Genomic DNA, 19,127 nt, shown 5'->3' on the forward strand with positions numbered 1-19,127 from the left:
GTATAATCTTAAGTCATTAGCAATATACCAAACACACACAGAAAACTACATGTAACAGAAGCGTACGCCACAACATAGGGAAAGCCATATTTGCTGACTCAATCGGGATACCCCAGTCATATGAGTCATACTTACATTTGGCTGAAGGAAACAGAAAACCAGATTACAGAGGTTTAAACAAATGTGAGTTTATTTGCCTCAAGTAAAATGAAATATGAAGGTAGAGGACTACTGATGTAGGTCCAGCAGATTAATGAATTCAGTATTGATGCTTCCAGGGGTCCACTGGCTTTTCTCTAACAGTCATGTGGGGGCTGCTGAAGATCTAGCCATTTCATCTACATTCAGAGCAAGTAGAATGAGTAGGAAAGTGGAAGTTTCCCATGAATTACATCTGGTCCTTTTTACTAGAAAATTAAAGCTGACACAGGGATTCTTCCTCTTCTAAAGCCAATTTCATTCACATCTTCTTTTACTCCTAGTTAGTTATATAAAAACTTGGAAACGCAAAAGTGTGCATTTCCACCCTTTGTAGTGGGAGGTATCAGGGGAGAGAGAGTGGGGAAGGTCTTGACTGGTTGTTCAGAAAGCTCCAGCACAGCCATCCGTAAGCTCCTGTTAAACATGAGGAGGACATATTTAGACAGGGTACACACCATGTTTTTGAGGGTACCCCCAGGTGTTTTACTACCACAGGTTCTGCTACAGCCCCTGCTACAGTGTTCTCCTGTGATCCTGCATCCAGTGGTGATGTGGGGTGAAAATTACGGAGAAACCTGAAAAAATTATGAAGATTATATTTTATTTGCATTAGTTAACTAATCATTCAGCAAAATTTAATAAAAGTAAAAATATTTTTACAACTTAATAAAGTGTAATATTGTGTATGAAAGATATGGTTTAACATTTAAATCTAAATTTGGTCAATGATCATGTAAATGCAATGATTTTTTTATTAATGAAGGCTACACCTGTAAACTCTGAAGTGTTATCCCTTAATATTAGCCAAACTTAATCAGGTTTGTTCATCTAAATGCTATCAGATTTAGGATGCTGATTTTCTCTAACAAAGGAACAAAAGAATGAATTATAACTTCAGAATGTTCATTTATTAACTAGTTTCAACTTGCTGATTTGTTTTCCAATTGTCTTAGAAACTACTGAATGTTTGCTATTTGCTTTCAAAATTAAACATATGCTCACATGATAGGTAAAAGCCCCATCACTCTGAATGTGCATTTAAGAATATTCATTTAGAAGTTACAGGGGAACCTGCCCTTCCTAGAAGTGATGTTACCCTATGTGCATAGTCTTCAATCCCTACCTCTAATCTTACTTCATCTGTTATTGCAGGTTGTCTGAGATTCCCTTTGACTATTTAGATGGGAGTAAGTGAGGTTGGCCTTGGCTCATCTCTTACTAATCTCATTCTGTCTCTTTCCCCCCACCATACCCTATCACTTAGTCTCAGCTTTATCCAAGTTAATTTTCTAGTTTTCTTTCTACAGCCTTACCTCCCTCCCGAATCAGTCTAAGAGCCCTCCTAAAAGCGTGGAAGGCTGACTTTCTTATGGTTTAAAAGTATTATACCATACCTCACATTGTTAGTTTGAATAGCAAGGCCCACCTCCTTTGGGAGAAGCTCATTCTCCTTAGCATTATCCATAATTCCCTCTGTTATTAAATCCTCAGCTCTTTTCCTAACCTGGATTCTTTCATTATTCTGGCAGTATTGAAGTTTAGTAGTCTACTTTTTAATCTGAGTTAGTTTCTTCAATGGTAGTACACAATGTATTCACTTGGGGATGTTTATGTTAAAAAAAATAATACCCTACTGACTCTCCAGGAATGGGCTCTGGGTACATATTTTTTAAACTGCCAAGTGATTATAATGCATAGCCTGTTTCAGAACCATGGTACAGTGAGCCCTTGTGAAGCTTTATCTTTCCAATTGCTAAAAGTGAATCAGAAGATGGATTTGTAAGGCACCTACAATTGACAGCATGCTTTTAAAAGATAAGTCTTTGGTTCTCTAAATAAAACACAGTTTGTGCATGAAATTCACATTTGCATATTATGGTGATGTTTTCATTAGATTCATTATAGTTCTAAACGATGGCAAAGGTCATGTGCAGAATTGGATGTAATTTATGTATATTACCAAATAGGAAAGTTAAGCAGGTTATGAAAGGTATATTTAAATCTGTGGCTGGTGGAGTTATAAATAAATTGCTTTTAATTTAAAGAATGATGTAATCAGACAGAAGACCTGTCTCCTGGGGAAGCCTGACCACACAGGTAGTGTCTGTCCACCTGGGAGTGTTCTCTCCGCAGGGAGTGGCCCTCAGTCAGGGAAGCTCTGAAGTGTGTTGTTAGTAATCCAAACTTTACTAGACTTGTAAGGCTGACTTGCTCTAACAAAAGTGAAGAAGAATGATATTTAAACCCAGAATGCTAACTGCTTAATTTATCGTGAAGAATCAGGTAGACCAGATAGCTATATGAAACTACCTCCTGCCTTTTCTCTTTGAAGCAAAAACCTACTCTATCTGAAAGTTACCCATGAGCATGGAGACAGCACAGGTGGCATGGGAACTAAATGTTTAAGGCAATGTTTCTCCACCTATCTCCATTACAATCCCCTAAGGGGCTTCTTTTAGATACTTTTTCTCTAACTCACCCCCCTGAAATTCTATTGCATATTTATTTATGTGATGTAAGCATATCTGTGTTTTATGTATTTAGTACATTTTTTTTTCTCTCCCCAAGAGCCAATGTTTGCCCTCTTGGGAGTGAGATGGCCCACATTGAGAATGCATTGTTTAAGACATCAATTTTCAAAAGCCTAAAGTATAATTCCACTAGAGGAATGGACCAACCAGATGGGCCAGGTAGGCAATGGCCTTGAGCCTGGAGAGATGGAACCCCAAAAGGGATGAGTTGAGCTGGAGGTAGGACATGAGGTCAGGTTGAATATGCAGATAGGGGTGGGATGTATAAAGAGTTCAATGTAAGATAAATCTGTGAGACATTAAAGTAGGGATGCCAGCTCCTCTCAGTACACACATCAGAAGGAGGATCTGGGTTAAAGGTCTACCTTTAGGAATTTGTGCTATTTAGATGGTGTTGGAAAAGCCAGGTGTACAGATGACTCTGTATGAAAGAAATTGGGGGGATTTAAACGGAAGGGGTCATACACAGAAGCCTGGAGAGTAAAACATTTAAGTCACAGAAAGTCAAGTCACCTAGGCAGACCCTAGGGAAAGCAGAGCCTAGGTTGCCAAGAGAGGTCAGTATTCTCGGCCAGAGAAAGGGACCGGCTGCTGCTGAGGGTGTTGCTCAGAAATCGTGGTAGTGAGGGCACAAAGAAGTTGATGGGTTTGGCAAAATTTAAGGTGATCAGTGACCTTGACAAGAGGAGAGGTGGTATCTTGAGATTGCTTCCTTATTTGAAGTGGGATATGGAAAGTCAGAGGTCAAAAAAGTAGAAGGAGCTTAAGTAGACAAACTTTGAGGTTGGGAATGAACTAGAGCCTGGAATCCCTGTTGCCTGGTGACAACTGATTAATCAAGGTCATGGGCCAGGGCTGTGTGGTTTTCTTATGCATGGGAAGTTAACAAGTGTTCTTGCAATTGGTGGAATTTGGTGGTCAAATTTCAACTATAAAAAGCAATTTCTAAATGCATCTTCTAAAATCTGTTTCCTCCATTCCAATTCTCCCATGTGGTTCTGATGCCTGGCATGTTTTTCCCCATCAGCATCTTTCAGTGCAGTGATTGCCTATAGATTTTTTTTTAATTTTATTTTATTGTTTAAAGTATTACAAATAATAGTACATATGTCTCCATTTTTTCCCCATTGACCATGTGAAACTATTCCCTGTAGCAAGCCCAGCATTTCAAATGTTCTGCTCAGCAAAACACAACCATCAGGACCCAGGACCATGGGAAGCTCTGCATCCCGCTTGCCTTTTCTTTCTAGTGTAAAGATCATTTCTCGGACTACTTTCTCTTTTAGATATTCAATCAACTTTTCTGCTGCTTCTATCAACTTCATATCTCACATAGTCTTGTTAAATCATAAAGACAGACTGTTCCTCAAATAGTTAAAATGCACAGTGAGATAGTAAATATTGCTCTAATTGGTTAAGCCTGATTTACATATAATACAAAATAAAAAGAACTTCGTTAATTGTCGAGTAGGATTTCAACTCTTTATTATGCTCCTTAAAAATTAGTACTCTGGATTGCTCATCTAATAATTTTGCTCTTGATTTTTTTTTTAGTGGACAGGTTTATTATGTAATATGTCCATTGGAAAATTGAAGTGAGTATTTTTAACTTCTTATACATGTTCTCTGGAATTCTAGTAGCCTTGGAGGGATTTGTTTCATTCTTGGAGTAAAATACGTCTTCACGCCATCAGGAAGCATGTTAATTCATTGCAGAAATAACATTTAGACTTGGAATCACTAGAGGGTTTTAAAATATGATTAAGATGGTCCCAGATGAGAGCTGGAACTATGTCTCTTATTTTATTTATAGGCTGAAAAAGTGTGTGTGAAGCCCAATCTGGAAGCCTTTGTAAATTATCATTTCATGAGACTTTTTACCTCTCATGAGATAAAATGTATACACCATTTGGGGCAGGGGGTGGGGGGGTGGGGAGACGGGAGAATGGAACTGAATGGAACTGAACTCATGTGGTATGTGTTATTGCTGCTTCTTGTCTCTCAGGAAGACAAGTAGATTTGGAGTGGAAGCTCCTGCTATTTGATAATGACCCAGGCAAGACTTTAACCCAGAAGGTTAAACCCATAGCTACTCTGAGATGTGTCTTCTAAAAATCTGCACAATACTCCTTTCAGATCAGGTTTACTTTGCAGAACCAAACACCTCTGTGGAAGCTGCTAGCAAGTCTCATATATTTTTGATCCAATCAAACATACCTTCTCTGGGTTTACTAAGATGAAAATAAGTAGTGTGCCCATTATAATTTGAATAGCTTTCTATTCTGTTTAATTAATTAATACATTTATTTACTTTGTTGAAACTGTACTTCATTTGTGATGTGGTTTCCAAACTGTGTGCCAGGGCACCCAGGGTGCCTCTTCATGTTATAAATGCTCAAGGGAAATACAGCGGCACTTGACATCTGCCAGATACCATAAACCACAAGCTCAAGGTAGTTCATGGTTTCAACATTAGATGACACTGCATTCCTTTTGTTCAAAAGCTGGGTTGGGCAGTTGTGACAAAAACCAGTACATGCAGAAATCAGGACAAGAATGAGAAATGTGAGTGGTGATGTCAAATTGGAATCTAAGTCTTGGCGATGTTACACAGTGCTCAACAAGCACAAAGCTACTGAGGGCCCATAATAAGTCACTGGTTATTAAAGAGTGAATTAAAATATTTTATTTCAATATAGGTGTTGGCTTCTCCCCCAGCCCCCCAATAACCACGTAGCTGTCAGGGCAGAGTAGTTACTCCAACCCACATTACTTTAGCATCAGCAAATCACGTGGCTGAGCTCACAGATAAGGGAGGGACTGCCAAGTCAACTATCAAAGGGCATAGATCCAAGAAGGGGATAAAATCCCTAAAGGCAATAGCTGTTCCTGTTAAGTAAATAAAAATGTTCCTTTGGACATAGAAATGAAATTAACTTCCCACAGAGACATCTCTTGGAAGACTATTGCTAATGTGCATTTTGTTATTGCTGTATCCAAGAGTTAAACACCCACCCTATTGAGTGACTCTTTCTGTGTCGTTAGATCCTGGCCAATGTGATCATCTTCATCTGTGGGAACCTGGCAGGAGCATACCACAAGCACCTCATGGAGCTTGCTCTGCAGCAAACGTATCAGGACACGTGCAATTGCATCAAGTCCCGGATCAAATTGGAGTTTGAAAAACGTCAGCAGGTAAAATGCATTTCAATCTTAATTCCACGTTTTTTAGGTATTCTAAGATGATGTTGTGCTGTTAATATCAAGTATGCAGTTCATTCATTCACAGGCATCAGAAAGAACCCGGAGTAGCCCGTGCCCAGCATGGCTGTGCACTGAGCAGAGTTATAAAACAAAGAGCAGATTCCAGTCAAGGGCACATGCCCAGGTCGCTGGCTCAATCCCAAGTAGGGGGCGTGCAGGAGACAGCTGATCAATGATTATCTCTCATCATTGATGTTTCTATCTCTCTCTCCCTTTCCCTCCCTCTTTGAAATCAACAAAAATATATTTCTTTTAAAAAGGAAGAAAGCGAAAAGGGATATTCTGAAGAAAAATAAGACTTACATTAAAGATGTTTAATAATATATAATTTTATACCACCAGTGTATTTTATTATCAATATTGGGAGTCAACTCTCAGGATCTGGTGCCTAGAATGTACTACTATTCTTATTAGGGCTACAGGAAATATGTTCCTAGAATTATAATGAATGCTTGTACTTTTTTCAGACCAACATGTAAATAAATAGGAATGAAAATTTATCTTAATAAAATCTATAATATATGATCTGATATATGTAAGGAGACAAATAAAAATTGGCCAGTGGCAATCTGTGTCCTTCACACAAAGGAGCAGGCCCAGAGACCATGAGGACTGGTACCTCCACAGACCAGATTAAGCATCTCACAAACCAAATTAATGCCCAAGGGTTCCGAGTGTCACTTCCAGCCCACCCTTCGCCACATGCCATCTTTGCTTCATCTACAGTCACATGACAAACAGCAGTGCCCTTAAAAGTGCTGCATTCAGGGGTAGGATGGAGTCTAAGCAAAAATAATTTGTTTCAGCCTCAATTTGGGTAAAATTACTACCATTCATTTTAATATTATATAATCCATTGATTAGAGAAATAAAAGTACGTTGGAGTGAAACACAAACATGCTTAGCATGAGGCAGGGTGCCAGGTGATGGTGCCGTGCCAATGTCTTAGCCCTAGTAGCCGCCTCCCTAGCTGCCTGAGAGCTCACTGCCACACTAAGTAACTCAGGAGTCCATTTCCCAGGGTCATCATCCCTCTAGCATCATCCTGAAACTAGACTGTGAATTGTTTGGTAACAAGGGCTATCTATTAAGTGATTCTTTTTCTTTATATTCTTAGAACCTAGTCCAGGTCCTTGCTTGGAGTAGGCAAAGAGACATGCTTTTAAACACCAAGCGACAAAATGCCTAAATATATTCTGCACTGGCTTGCTCTCTCTCTATGTTCAATCTTCACAATGCAACCATTAATATATATGTAGTTATCAATCATCCTACAACTACATCCTTCGACACTTTGATTCCTCATAGTTTATAGCAGTCCCTGGACTACTGAGTGTACTCACACCCTCATGATGCACTATTCATAATCTCTCCTGACTTCTCTGCAAGTTAAATGTAATCTCTGAACACTCCACCCTTTGTGATTGCTCTGAACAAACTCAGATACTGTCTTCCCCTCATGAAGCTCACTTGTATCGTCATTCACTAAAGTAACACTGGTCATGTTAAATCTGCAAAGAATAAAACAAAGATAAAGAGCAAAAATGTGCACCTTCTTATTCTCCCAGGCCAAAAGTTCCTCTCTCCAAAAGTTTCAACTATAACTTTGGCTGAAGTATTTGTATGAACTTTTAGGCTTGTTGTCATGGAAGTGATCAATATCCTTCCTGTAAGGAGTGTAGAGACAGAATTTTGAGTGTGTGTGTTATGAATGACACAATTTTTATGTCAAAGATAAAATACAAGCTTGAAATCACCTGGCCTGTTAACTTGATTCAGATCTGCTAAGAACATACATTTAAACAAGCCTTTATTAAGATGATTGGCTCATGGGTACAGCTGTGATGACAGTCTGCAGGGTAATGGATCTTTAAAGCAATGCTACATTTTGACATTGATGAGTTTAGCACTTAACATAATTTCTCTTTCATTCTTTGCCAGTAAATTTTATTAACAAGTTGAGGGGGAAAATGTAAGGGAGGGAGCGGTATTTAGGAGTGAATGTTCCATAGGGTGGGTCAGAACAAAGAGACAAATGTCCACAGCAGATTCTACTCTTTCAAAAGGGGCAGATAGATCCATAAACACTCAAAACTTGGACTCTGAGGACAAAACTTTCAAATGGGTGTGCTCTCTAAAAAGTTATGAGTTGGATTTTGAACGTTTTATTGAAAAACAGAGGGAAATCCTTTCATTAGAGAGCAACATGCTTCATCAGCTGACATAAATGAACAAAAAAATATGGCAACTTCCATGTGAGAGAGAATTGATGGATCTCTCAAAGTTGGTTGCTAATGAATAATTTAAAACTTAAATTATTTAAAACTTGCCTTTAAATAAAGTTTGCTTTTTATATGCCTTCCTGAAATACATTCCTATCATTTCCACTGTAAATTAGAATTTTAGCTACTGTCTTCTGCCTTTAGTGACATCATGATTTGATTTTATTTCATTGGAAAATGAATAACAAGAGAATGAAGATTAGAGAGGCCAAATCAAGAATATTATTGTGCAAAAAATAGAAAGACACTGATTTTATGGATTTTGTGGGTATTTTCTCTAGAGAATGATGAGTTTAATCATTTCATCTCTTACTGTCTTTTTTTTACTGGTGGAGTAGAGCGATGGACTGGATTGCCTTCTAAATCTAATGAAATAATGGCTAATACAAACTTCCAGCTGAGAGTGGGTTTGGAGAACTTGCGTTTCTGTGGCTTCAGTGAAAGTTCGGTACTTGCTTCCTATTTAGCCTTTCTTTATTGGAACACTCCTGGGTAGAGAGATGAGGATATTGAAAATCAGATGCTAACATGTATGTCTCCAGTGTCACTTAGACCCTGCAAGACAGGACCCAGGCCTGATGTTCCTGTCACACCCCCTCTCCCAAGGGCTTCTGAAAGGCAGGGAACCCACACACTTCTCTGAAGCCCAGAGCCCTTTATAGGTGCGCAACTGGGAGGTTCGGCACCTGTCAGGGATGTGGTTAAAGGGTTCATATGTTATGAGGGAGCCTAACTGTCCATTACACTTGCCCCAGGATTCTCGAGTTCTATGAACGTTAATGTATTCTGCTGAGATTAGATTTGCAAAAAAAAAAAAAAAATGCAAATGAAAAACACAGAGATTCCCCAGCACCCCAAGCTTAAAGAAAAACAGTGTAAGATACAAACGTATTTTTTTTCTTGCTGACAAGATCACAGCGTGAGATACAAATGTGCCTTTTTCTTTCTTAATGAATTGTCTGTGTTCTAGTATAGAATGATGTTTCCTTTGTTATATATTTACTAGAGGCCCGGTACATGAAATTCATGCACGGAGGGGGGGGGGTGTCCCTCAGCCCAGCCTGCACCCTCTCCAATCTGGGACCCCTCGAGGGATGTCCAACTGCCGGTCGGACATCTCTCTCACAACCAGGACTGCTGGCTCCCAACTGCTCACCTGCCTGCCTTCCTGATTGCCTCTAACCACTCCCCTGCCAGCCTGTTTGCCCCTAACTGCCCTCCCCTGCAGGCCTGGTCACCCCTAACTGCCCTCCCCTGCAGGCCTGGTCAACCCTAACTGCTCTCCCCTGCAGGCCTGGTCCCCCCCAACTACTCTCCACTGCAGGCCTGGGTCCCCCCCAACTGCCCTTCCCTGCAGGCCCGGTCACCCCCAACTTCCCTCCTCTGATGGCCTGGTCACCCCTAACTGCCCTCCCCTGCAGGCTTGATCGCCCTCAACTGCCCTCCCTTGCAGGCCTGGGTCCCCCGCAACTGCCCTTCCATGCAGGCCCAGTCACCCCCAACTTCCCTCCTCTGCCAGCCTGGTCCCTCCCAACTGCCTTCACCTGCTGGCCTGATCACCCACAACTGCCCTCCATTGCAGACCTGGTCCCTCCCAACTGTCCTCCCCTACTGGCCATCTTGTGGTGGCCATCTTGTGTCCACATGGGGGCAGGATCTTTGACCACATGGGGGCAGCCATCTTGTGTGTCGGAGTGATGGTCAATTTGCATATTACTCTTTTATTAGATAGGATTACTAGTGGCCCCGTGCACGAAATTCGTGCACAGTGGGGGGGGTTCTCTCAGCCCAGCCTGCACCCTCTCCAATCAGGGATCCCTTGGGGGATGTCCGACTTCCAGTTTAGGCCCAATCAGGCCTAAACTGGCAGTTGGACATCCCTCTTGCAATCTGGGACCACTGGCTCCTAACCGCTCACCTGTCAGACATCCCTCTTGCAATCTGGGACCACTGGCTCCTAACCGCTCACCTGCCTACCTGCCTGATCACCCCTAACTTCCCTCCCCTGCCAGCCCGATCTCACCCCCAACTGCCCTCCCCTGTTGGCCTGGTCTTGCCCAGGCTTTGTCTCTCTTTGTTTTTCTCAGCAGTCCTCCAGACCTCCCTGCCTCCCTGTCTCCCTCTTCCTCTTTCCCAGCTGGGAGGGGGCGGGGCTAGTGGGGGCCGCTCCACCCTCTGCCTGCCCTCCCTTCCATCCAGGCCTCTTCAGGCCCAGTCTGTTTTGTTTCCTCATTCTGAGAGAGGATCCCAGAGTGAGCTGGGAGGGAGGGAAAGAAAGGGAGAAAAGGCTGTGAGCTGGTGGGCACTGTGTGTGTCTGTGAGTGTGTGTAGTTGTGAGTGAGTGTGAGTGCCGGCCCCACCTTCTCCATCCCCATCTCTGCTGCCACAAGTCCCCACCCACCAGAACCTGCTGCGCACGCAGCCTGGGCATTAGGTCGAGCCTCTGGTCATTGTGGATGTGACAGACCCAGGGTTTTTATATATTAGGATAACTTTTTATGCAAAATCTATTTTACTATGATTTTGTCACTATGTCCTTGTCCCAGTAACTTTATGATTGTAATTGCTGTATTTTGCAGTACTTTTGTACCTTACAAGACTACTACCACTCTTCTTTGTATATATTTTTGTATCTTTTTTTTTTTCTGCAAAGTTCTGGCACAGTTTTAATATCGGTTTTTTTCTGAAATCTTGATAAGTTTCTGCGCTCTTATGCAGAGGTTATCTTCTTTTCAACTTGACTTTTACCTGATTATAAATAGTGTTATAAATGCAGGGACACTGTTGGAATAAATACAGATCTTGTTTCCAGACACTCAGGGAATTCTCTGTTCACTCTAGTCATGCTTGCTTCCTGAGCCCATGTGCAATAATCACCTGCAGACGACATTTTATGTTTTTTTACCTTTAAGTTTTCATGTTGTCTGGTATCAGAAGCCGTCAAAGCTGCACTGAATGACATTATCCTATTGGGCAGCTTTGTTGGTGCCTGTGTTTACAGAAGTGGCCATTGTTGTATTCAAATGTACATTAAATACACATATGTCTCAAAACTATTTCGATGATTATTTTTAGCTTCTTTAAAACATTCTTTTCTCCTAGCCATGCCACTTTGGTTTTTCTTTTAAACCTAGACTTACTTTGTTTTTGAGAGAGATAAAGCCAAACCATTTGCATTGTTGTCAAAGTCATGATTCCATATCTAGTATCTCTCATTCTGTTTCCTAATACATAGTGTTGTTTCTTAATTTTCTATAGCAATGTCATTCTAGTTTGTATTTCCTTTTTATTTTAAGTAGGATTTGTAAGTCCTCTATTCTATTTCTAACATATCTTGTAAGCACTTTAGAATATCCACCAGCAATTTAACATTATCATTATTATTTATCCAAATGGTCCCAATAATGCTTATCTACGTCCTTCCTTGCTAATAAACATTCCAGTTTATCTTATTTTACAATTAATAAACTAAGAAGAAAGTTATCTTCTCTTAGGTATCTCATAATAAGTGTCTTCATTTTTGCTTTTTTCCACTCACCACTAAATTTCTTGAAAAATAGAAATTTCTGTTTCTCTCTCCCTTTTACCCACTTCATAACTTTACTATTCAACTATCACAATTCACCATTCAACTTGCTAAATTTAAAAGCATTTTCCATCCTAGATTTGTGCAGTATTGATGCTTTTGCCCTCATTTTTGTCTATTTGGGAGAAAGTATTTTTGGAGGGAAAAGACAAACCTCCTCTCCTGGTTCCCACCATCTGGAACCATTCTGGTCTCTGGCAATTTTTGCTCCACATTCTTCAGAGATGCTTTTCTATTCCTACCCACCAACACACACACATGTGTTGCTCAGGGCTTAGCAGAGAGGCATCTTTTCTCCATCCTTGTGTTGGTCGGCTTTCAGCTCCTCACACATTTCCAATCGTCCTGTCTGGATTAATTGCTCTCAATACACTCATTCTGCCCTCCACCTTTTCTGGAGTTCAAAACTTATTTTCATTAACATCACAAACTCAGAATGTTCAAACTCCATCTTTCCTCACACCACACTCGACTGTCATCCTCTCTATTTCTATTAGTGATTCCATCCTCTCTCCCTCACCCTAACTCTGAATCTTCTCTCTTTGCACTTTCTCCTTTATTTCCCACATAAAATCAATTGCTCTACAGTAGTTTTTATTTGCCATTCTTACTGTCATGGCCTTAGGATTTCACTGCACCTTGTCCTCGTCAAATTTATGCCATACAATAGTGTCATATTAATCTTTCCAAGGTTAGTGTCAGGGTGAAGCTAGACTTGTAAACACCCTGGCTTGATTTATAATGCAGGACCTTTAACAGGTGTTCTTTGAGTTGTTTACTGAGGGGCAGTATTGTGTAATTGTTATGAGCATGGCTCTTGTTCCTCATTGTTTGATTTTGAGTTCTTTCTGGTCCTCAGTTTCTTCATCTGTAAAATGGAAGTGTTATTCATTCAGGCTGGTCTAACAAAATACTATGAACTGAGTGGTTTGTAAATAGGTGATATTTATTGCTTAGAGTTCTGGAGGCTGGAAATCCAAGGTCAGGGTGCCAGCATGATCAGGTTCTGGTGAGAACCCTCTTTCTGGTTATAGATGGCTGACTTCTCCTTGTATCTTCACATGGAAAAAGGGGGAGCTCTGTAAGGTCTCCTTTCTAAAAATATTGGTCCCATTTATGAGGGCTCAGCTTTCATGACCTAATCACTTCTCAAAGATCTCACTTCCTCAGACTTTCACATTAAGGGGTAGGATTTCAACATATAAATTTTTTGGGGGGAACAACATTCACTCCATAGCAATGGAGTAATGATATTACCTACCTCAGTAGAGTTGTCGGTATCTTACACATTTTTGTTATCAGTCAAGGAGCATGTGCTCACTAAAATGTAAATATGTGCATATATATATATAAATACTTTATTATTCTCATATATGTGCTTGCTAAAGATATATGTGTGCTCACTATATAAATAAACATGTTTGCTAAATATATATTTATATTTTAGCTTACATATTTACTAGAGGCTTGGTGCATGACATTCGTGCACTTGGGGGGGTCCCTCAGCCCAGCCTGCACCCTCTCACAATCCAGAAGCCCTCGGGGGATGTCCGACTGATGGCTTAGGCCTACTCCCTGCGGAGAGTGGGCAGTTGAATATCCTTAGTGCTGCCGAGGAGGTGGGAGAGGCTGCCGCCACTGCCACTGCGCTCGCCAGTTATGAGCCCAGCTCAGGGCTTCTGGCTGAGCAGCACTCTCCCTGTGGGAGTACACTGACCACCAGGGGGCAGCTCCTGCATTGAGCATCTGCCCTCTGGTGGTCAGTGTGCATCATAGTGACCAGTCATTCCGCTGTTTGTTCTGCTGTTTTTTAACATCTGGTGTTTGTGAGAAATGCAAATCTGACTTTGAACAGTGTTCCGCTGTCGATTTGCATATTAGCCTTTTATTGTATAGGATTTCTAAATATATATTTAGTAGATATATTTTATATATTATATTTCCAGTCAACAAATTCCTTACTATACACGTTATCTTTTTAATATATATAATATTTAATATATAATATATCTAATTCATAATAATATTATAATATATATTATATGTTATATGTGTATGTATATATATCATATATAGCATATATGTATATAATATACATTCTGAATTCCAAGTGGCCTAAAGAGAGTCCACAGAAAGTAGCTGACACTTTATATCAGGGCAGGACAGCTGGCTTCACTTGGAAACTTTTAAGAGTGATAATAAAAGGAAAGCCAGCATCTGTAACTTTAAAGTCCTGAATAAAGAAGAGCTAGTCCAACCCCTGAAAGTTAGGAGGTACTTTTGCAGCCGACAGATTATGAAGAAGGGAATGTCAAAAACTGAGAGGATTCAGGATATCCCAGTGAGAGAGTGTCCAGAGCGTATAAGCGTTTTGAAAAGAAAGATGCCGCTTCTAAATCACCAAGTTACCAGTCAACAAATTCCTAACTACGTCTATTACCTTCATTTTTAGTAATGTCTTAAATCCCATCCTCTTTTAAGTCATTATTTAGAAACATTTTTATACTGAAAAAATAGGAGGAAATGATAAGACACTCAAGTTAAGGCCTGCATCTTCATTTTTTCAACAGGCACTCCAAATATCCTCACTGGACTCATTCTCCTGCTGCTAACATTTCAATATTAAGGATAAAGAGAGAAATCCTGAAAGCTTTTAGAAAGAAGTTTTAAAAAACTAGATTAACTGCTGTGGGACAAAAGTCAGATTTGCATTTCTCACAAACAACACCAGATGTTAAAAAACAGTAGAACAAAATCTTAAAAGTATCCTAAAAATGTATCCCGCACTTTGATTTATGCACCAAGTCAAACTATTCTTCATAAATGATGTTTGAGTAAACACTTTCAGGCATACATGGACTTAAAGTGCAACCCACACACATATTTTATGACATTGGAATTTGAAGATTTTTTTCCCAAGTAAAACACACAAAAATGAATTCAAACAAAAAAGAGAAAAAGTTAAGGGAATAAAGAAATGTTGCCCTGACCGGTTTGGCTCAGTGGATGGAGCGTCGGCCTGCGGACTCAGGGGTCCCGGGTTCGATTCCGGTCAAGGGCACCAAAAAAAAAAAAAGAAAGAAAAGAAATGTTGTGAGCCATGAAACTGGTAAAGCTTGAGAGTTAAGACGAAATGTTATGTAATATAAAAATAGCACTATTCATTAAAACAGAAAGAACAAAAGTCTAATATTTTAAAAATCAAGTTAGTCCTTGGGAGTTATTGAGTTGATGGCTCTCTTGTCTAGAAGAACCGATTACTTCTAGGCCATCAATAACAACATAAGGAATTATTTACCCCACTGCTTTTAGTCATGGTGACTATTATTAATTTCAAACACAAAAGAGAATATTAGATTGTTTTGTATATATCAAAATAAATTATGTTTTAAGTTTAAAAAACTATCTCAGTGGTAATTAAAAATTCAGCGCAGAAGGAAAAAGACATTGCTTATATAAGGACTAGTTATCTTGAATTATGCAGTTTGGTACACTGAATCTTTAATATTTTTCTTCCATCATGTGCAATAAAATCTCAGCTGAAGGACCAGGTAAAATAGTGCTTATTATACTTAAGCTATGGAAGTCAGAATCCTCTGAAGCACATTCTACATTTCAGCATTATTGGTATTTGCGTTTACATAACATTTTTCATCGAAGGGAACTGAGTTCTTTAGAAACATCATAAATACCATGTTGCATAGAAATGTCTCATATGGTGGTGCTATTGCCATAAATGCATAGGGTGGGGAATTACTGAGGTATAGCAAAAGCTTGTGCTGATGGGCCATTCACACAGTTTCCTACAGGTAAGACTCAAGTATAACTTTTATTTGGGAATAATTAGCTCCTGGGACCATCTGTCTTCACCTCATCCTACTGATGCGTTCTGTCTACTGCTTTTCCCCTGTAAGAAGTTGCTCTAGGAAAGTTTGGTGCCCTCAGAAAGGGTGAGGGCCTTCATACCCCCACCAAGCAGACCCCTCTGCCCTTCTTAGGAATGTATGGGTGTGTCTTTCAACTCCTAAGGTAAGGAGCTCTGCCAGGTAATGTGACTGTCCCTGGACAGGTGTTGTTTTCTGTTTTAGTTGGTTGATGTTTTAACTTCTCTGTGCCTCTGTTTTGTGGTCTGTAACACATAAGCAGTCATGGTATCTGCCCATAGGGTCGTTCTGGGGATGAAGTGTATATGACCGAGTCTGGAGCTACCTGACACAGTGAGCGTGCAGTGCACATGGGCCCTTAGCCACTAGGTGGAAACTATATGGAGATTGAACCTCACAGGCTCTTCGTTTCCATGAGTTGTAAATCCAAGGCTTTGTACAGAGATCCCATATATTATATGCACACTCAGAAATGTTCTAAATATTACAGGAAAAAATTAACCACAAACATGTATGTTTGGGCCTTAACTGATTTGGCTCAGTGGATAGAGTGTCAGCCTGTAGACTGAAAGGTGCCAGGTTCGATTCCGGTCAAGGGTATGTACCTTGGTTGCGGGCACATCCCCAGTAGGAGGTGTGCAGGAAGCAGCTGATCAATGTTTCTCTCTCTCTCATCGATGTTTCTAACTCTCTCTCTCCCTTCCTCTCTGTAAAAAATCAATAAAATAAATATTTTTTTTAAAATGCACGTTTGGAAATTTGCAATGCTTTTGACACATTTTAAAAATTAAAGAAATAACAACTTTATGAAGGTAAAGGAGGTACTGAGAATGAAGGCACTAAACCTGCTAGTGTGTTGCTCAACATTTGGCCAACTAATTGTGCCTTCTCTTTCCTCTCCACCACCATTTGACATAATTTTAGAAAAATTTAGGACATCAATCCTAGTTGCTGCAGGTCACACTGTGCTTGACTTTTGCTGTTTCCTGATGTTCTCTCTTTCTGTCTGCATTGAAGTATGTCAGACTTGAAGTGCAAAGCAAAGGGATAATCAGATTCTCTGCCTTCCTTCTTCCTTCCCTTGGAGGAGCCCTTCCAAAGGCAAGGGTAAAATGCTAAGAGTGATGTCAGTGCTCAATAGGCTTCAGTTTCTTCGAGTGCAAAGGGGTTAAGTACATGGTAACAAAAGGAAACTAGACTTTGAGTGGTGAGCACACAATGCAATACAGATGTCATATTATAAACTTGTACCCTGAAATTTATATAATGTTATTAACCAATGTTACACCAATAAATTTAATAAGGAAATGAGGGCTTTAGCCCCCAATAGATTTACATGAATTATCTTTTCTAATATTACTTGTAGTCTCTCAGAAACTTTCAAAGGAAAACTCTATGACTGGTTTCCTTTTCTTCATTTTTTTTTTTTTTTACTGCATCTCAAATTTTGGCTATGATTTTGTGGTGTTTCCATTAAGCTTTTCACTCCTTGCTCTCTGTGGACCTTCATTTGTATTCTGTGAGCATGGCATTCATTTCTCATGGCATATTACTCCTATTTTAGCTAATTATCTTCATGAATTATAAATATTCATGCATGCTGGTTACAAGAAACTCTTCAGAGCAAAGCTTCAGGATAAAACAGTTTTTTAAGTGAACAGTTAGTTTTATATTTACAATGAAGAGTACTACTATGACATATGGAAAAATACTATTTAGCCTAGAAATATATTTTTACATGAATATCCTCAACTGGTGATCCAAAAATATAAATATTCTCCATTCTAGTGGTTTCATTTGCCATTCAGGTATGTTTCATGGCAATAGAAAAAGACAGAGTCAGTAGGACATCCCCTGAGGGCTCCAGGACTGTGAGGGGGGCAGGCTGGGTTGAGGGACCCCCTCCCCCCACCACAGTGCATGAATGTAGTGCACCAGGCCTCTAGTCCTATATAATAAAAGGGTAATATGCAAATAGACCAAACAGCGGAACGACCGGTGGCTATGACATGCACTGAACACCAGGGGGCAGATGCTCAATGCAGGAGCTGCCCCTTGGTGGTCAGCATGCTCACACAGGGGGAGTGCTGCTCAGCCAGAAGCCCTGAGCCGGGCTCATGGCTGGAGAGTGCAGCAGCAGTGGGGGGAGCCTCTCCTGCCTCCGCGCAGCACTAAGGATGTCCAACTGCCCACTCCCCCTAAGCCATCAGTCGGACATCCCCCAAGGGCTCCTGGACTGCGAGAGGGCACAGGCTGGGCTGAGGGACCCTCCCCCCACCGAGTGCACAATTTCGTGCACCGGGCCTCTAGTATATTAATAAAATAATACTGAGCACCTCCCTGAGAACAGAAATCATTCTCTTTTGTCTGTGGGACAGTTGACCAGGGAGAAATGTTTGCATAAAAAATGCTGACAAAGAGTTGCTCTGTGAATAGTGGACCATTCCTTGGTGACATGGCAAAGACAAGACCTGTAGAGGGTAATGGTGTGTGGGCTTTGTCCAGCATCTTTGCAGCCTCATCCTCATTCTGGATCATGGACCTGCCTGGGTGACCAGCATGGGGGTGTCAGCCCAGGCCCCCAGAGTCCGATTTGAAACGCAACATCAAAGGGTTCTTTTTTAAAGCCATTTTTCTGGCAAGAATATAGAGGGAATGATGTAAAAAGTACAATTTCTTTAATGACTGCCTCTTCTAGTAAATAAATTGCATGTCCATTAATAACAATACCCACCGCCTCCACCTCTCATTTCAACCTGCTGAGGTTCCCAGCTCTGAGCAGAAGATATACAAACATTTATCACAGACATAAAAGCTGATCAACAGAACTATAAGAGGCGAAAGTTTTAAATCATTCTCTGATTATAGCTGTGAGCATTTCCATTACCTTTTTCATTAAGTAGTGACATGTATAAAAATATTGAGTTATTTACATTACCGGAGAGGGAAAAATACAGAAAAAGAGAGACTGACTAAAATTTCTATTTCTCCCACAAAATGAAAATCCAGCTTTCAAGTATTAACCACAAATGTTTTTCTGCCCTCGATTATTTTTAAAATGTGGAGATGTGATGAACATTGTAACAACATAGAAAAATATTCCTTTTATCCACTCTTGAAGGTCAAATACATTTTGGGTATGCTACTCAAAAATTCACATTACGTTTTTTATGTAATTTTTATCAGTGTTGATGGTGAAAAGAAACCTTTGCAGAATGCTCTGCATAACTTCATCTGTTTCTAATACTTTCTTTTATCGGATTAAACCCATTGTTCATATGAAGAGATCAAAGAGGTTGTGTCTGGGTCTCAGGGGCTGATGTGAAGGTAACTCTTGGGACCCCGATGTTATTCTGTTAAGCATGTGCATGTTACATGA

At 40.2% G+C, this 19,127-nt stretch overlaps 1 protein-coding gene across 2 annotated transcripts in view; it reads left to right on the plus strand.

Moving 5' to 3' along the window:
- The window catches only part of ADCY2 (adenylate cyclase 2), a 278,106-nt gene that overhangs the window by 130,273 nt on the left and 128,706 nt on the right, over positions 1–19,127 (plus strand). For both annotated transcript variants that reach the window (XM_079798318.1, XM_079798319.1), the window contains exon 4: positions 5,778–5,927. In XM_079798318.1, the coding sequence (XP_079654444.1) occupies positions 5,778–5,927 (150 nt within the window). The remainder of the gene's footprint in view (positions 1–5,777; positions 5,928–19,127) is intronic.

Source organism: Cnephaeus nilssonii, assembly GCF_951640355.1.
Source record: "Cnephaeus nilssonii genome assembly, chromosome: 2".
Lineage (NCBI taxonomy): Eukaryota > Metazoa > Chordata > Mammalia > Chiroptera > Vespertilionidae > Cnephaeus > Cnephaeus nilssonii.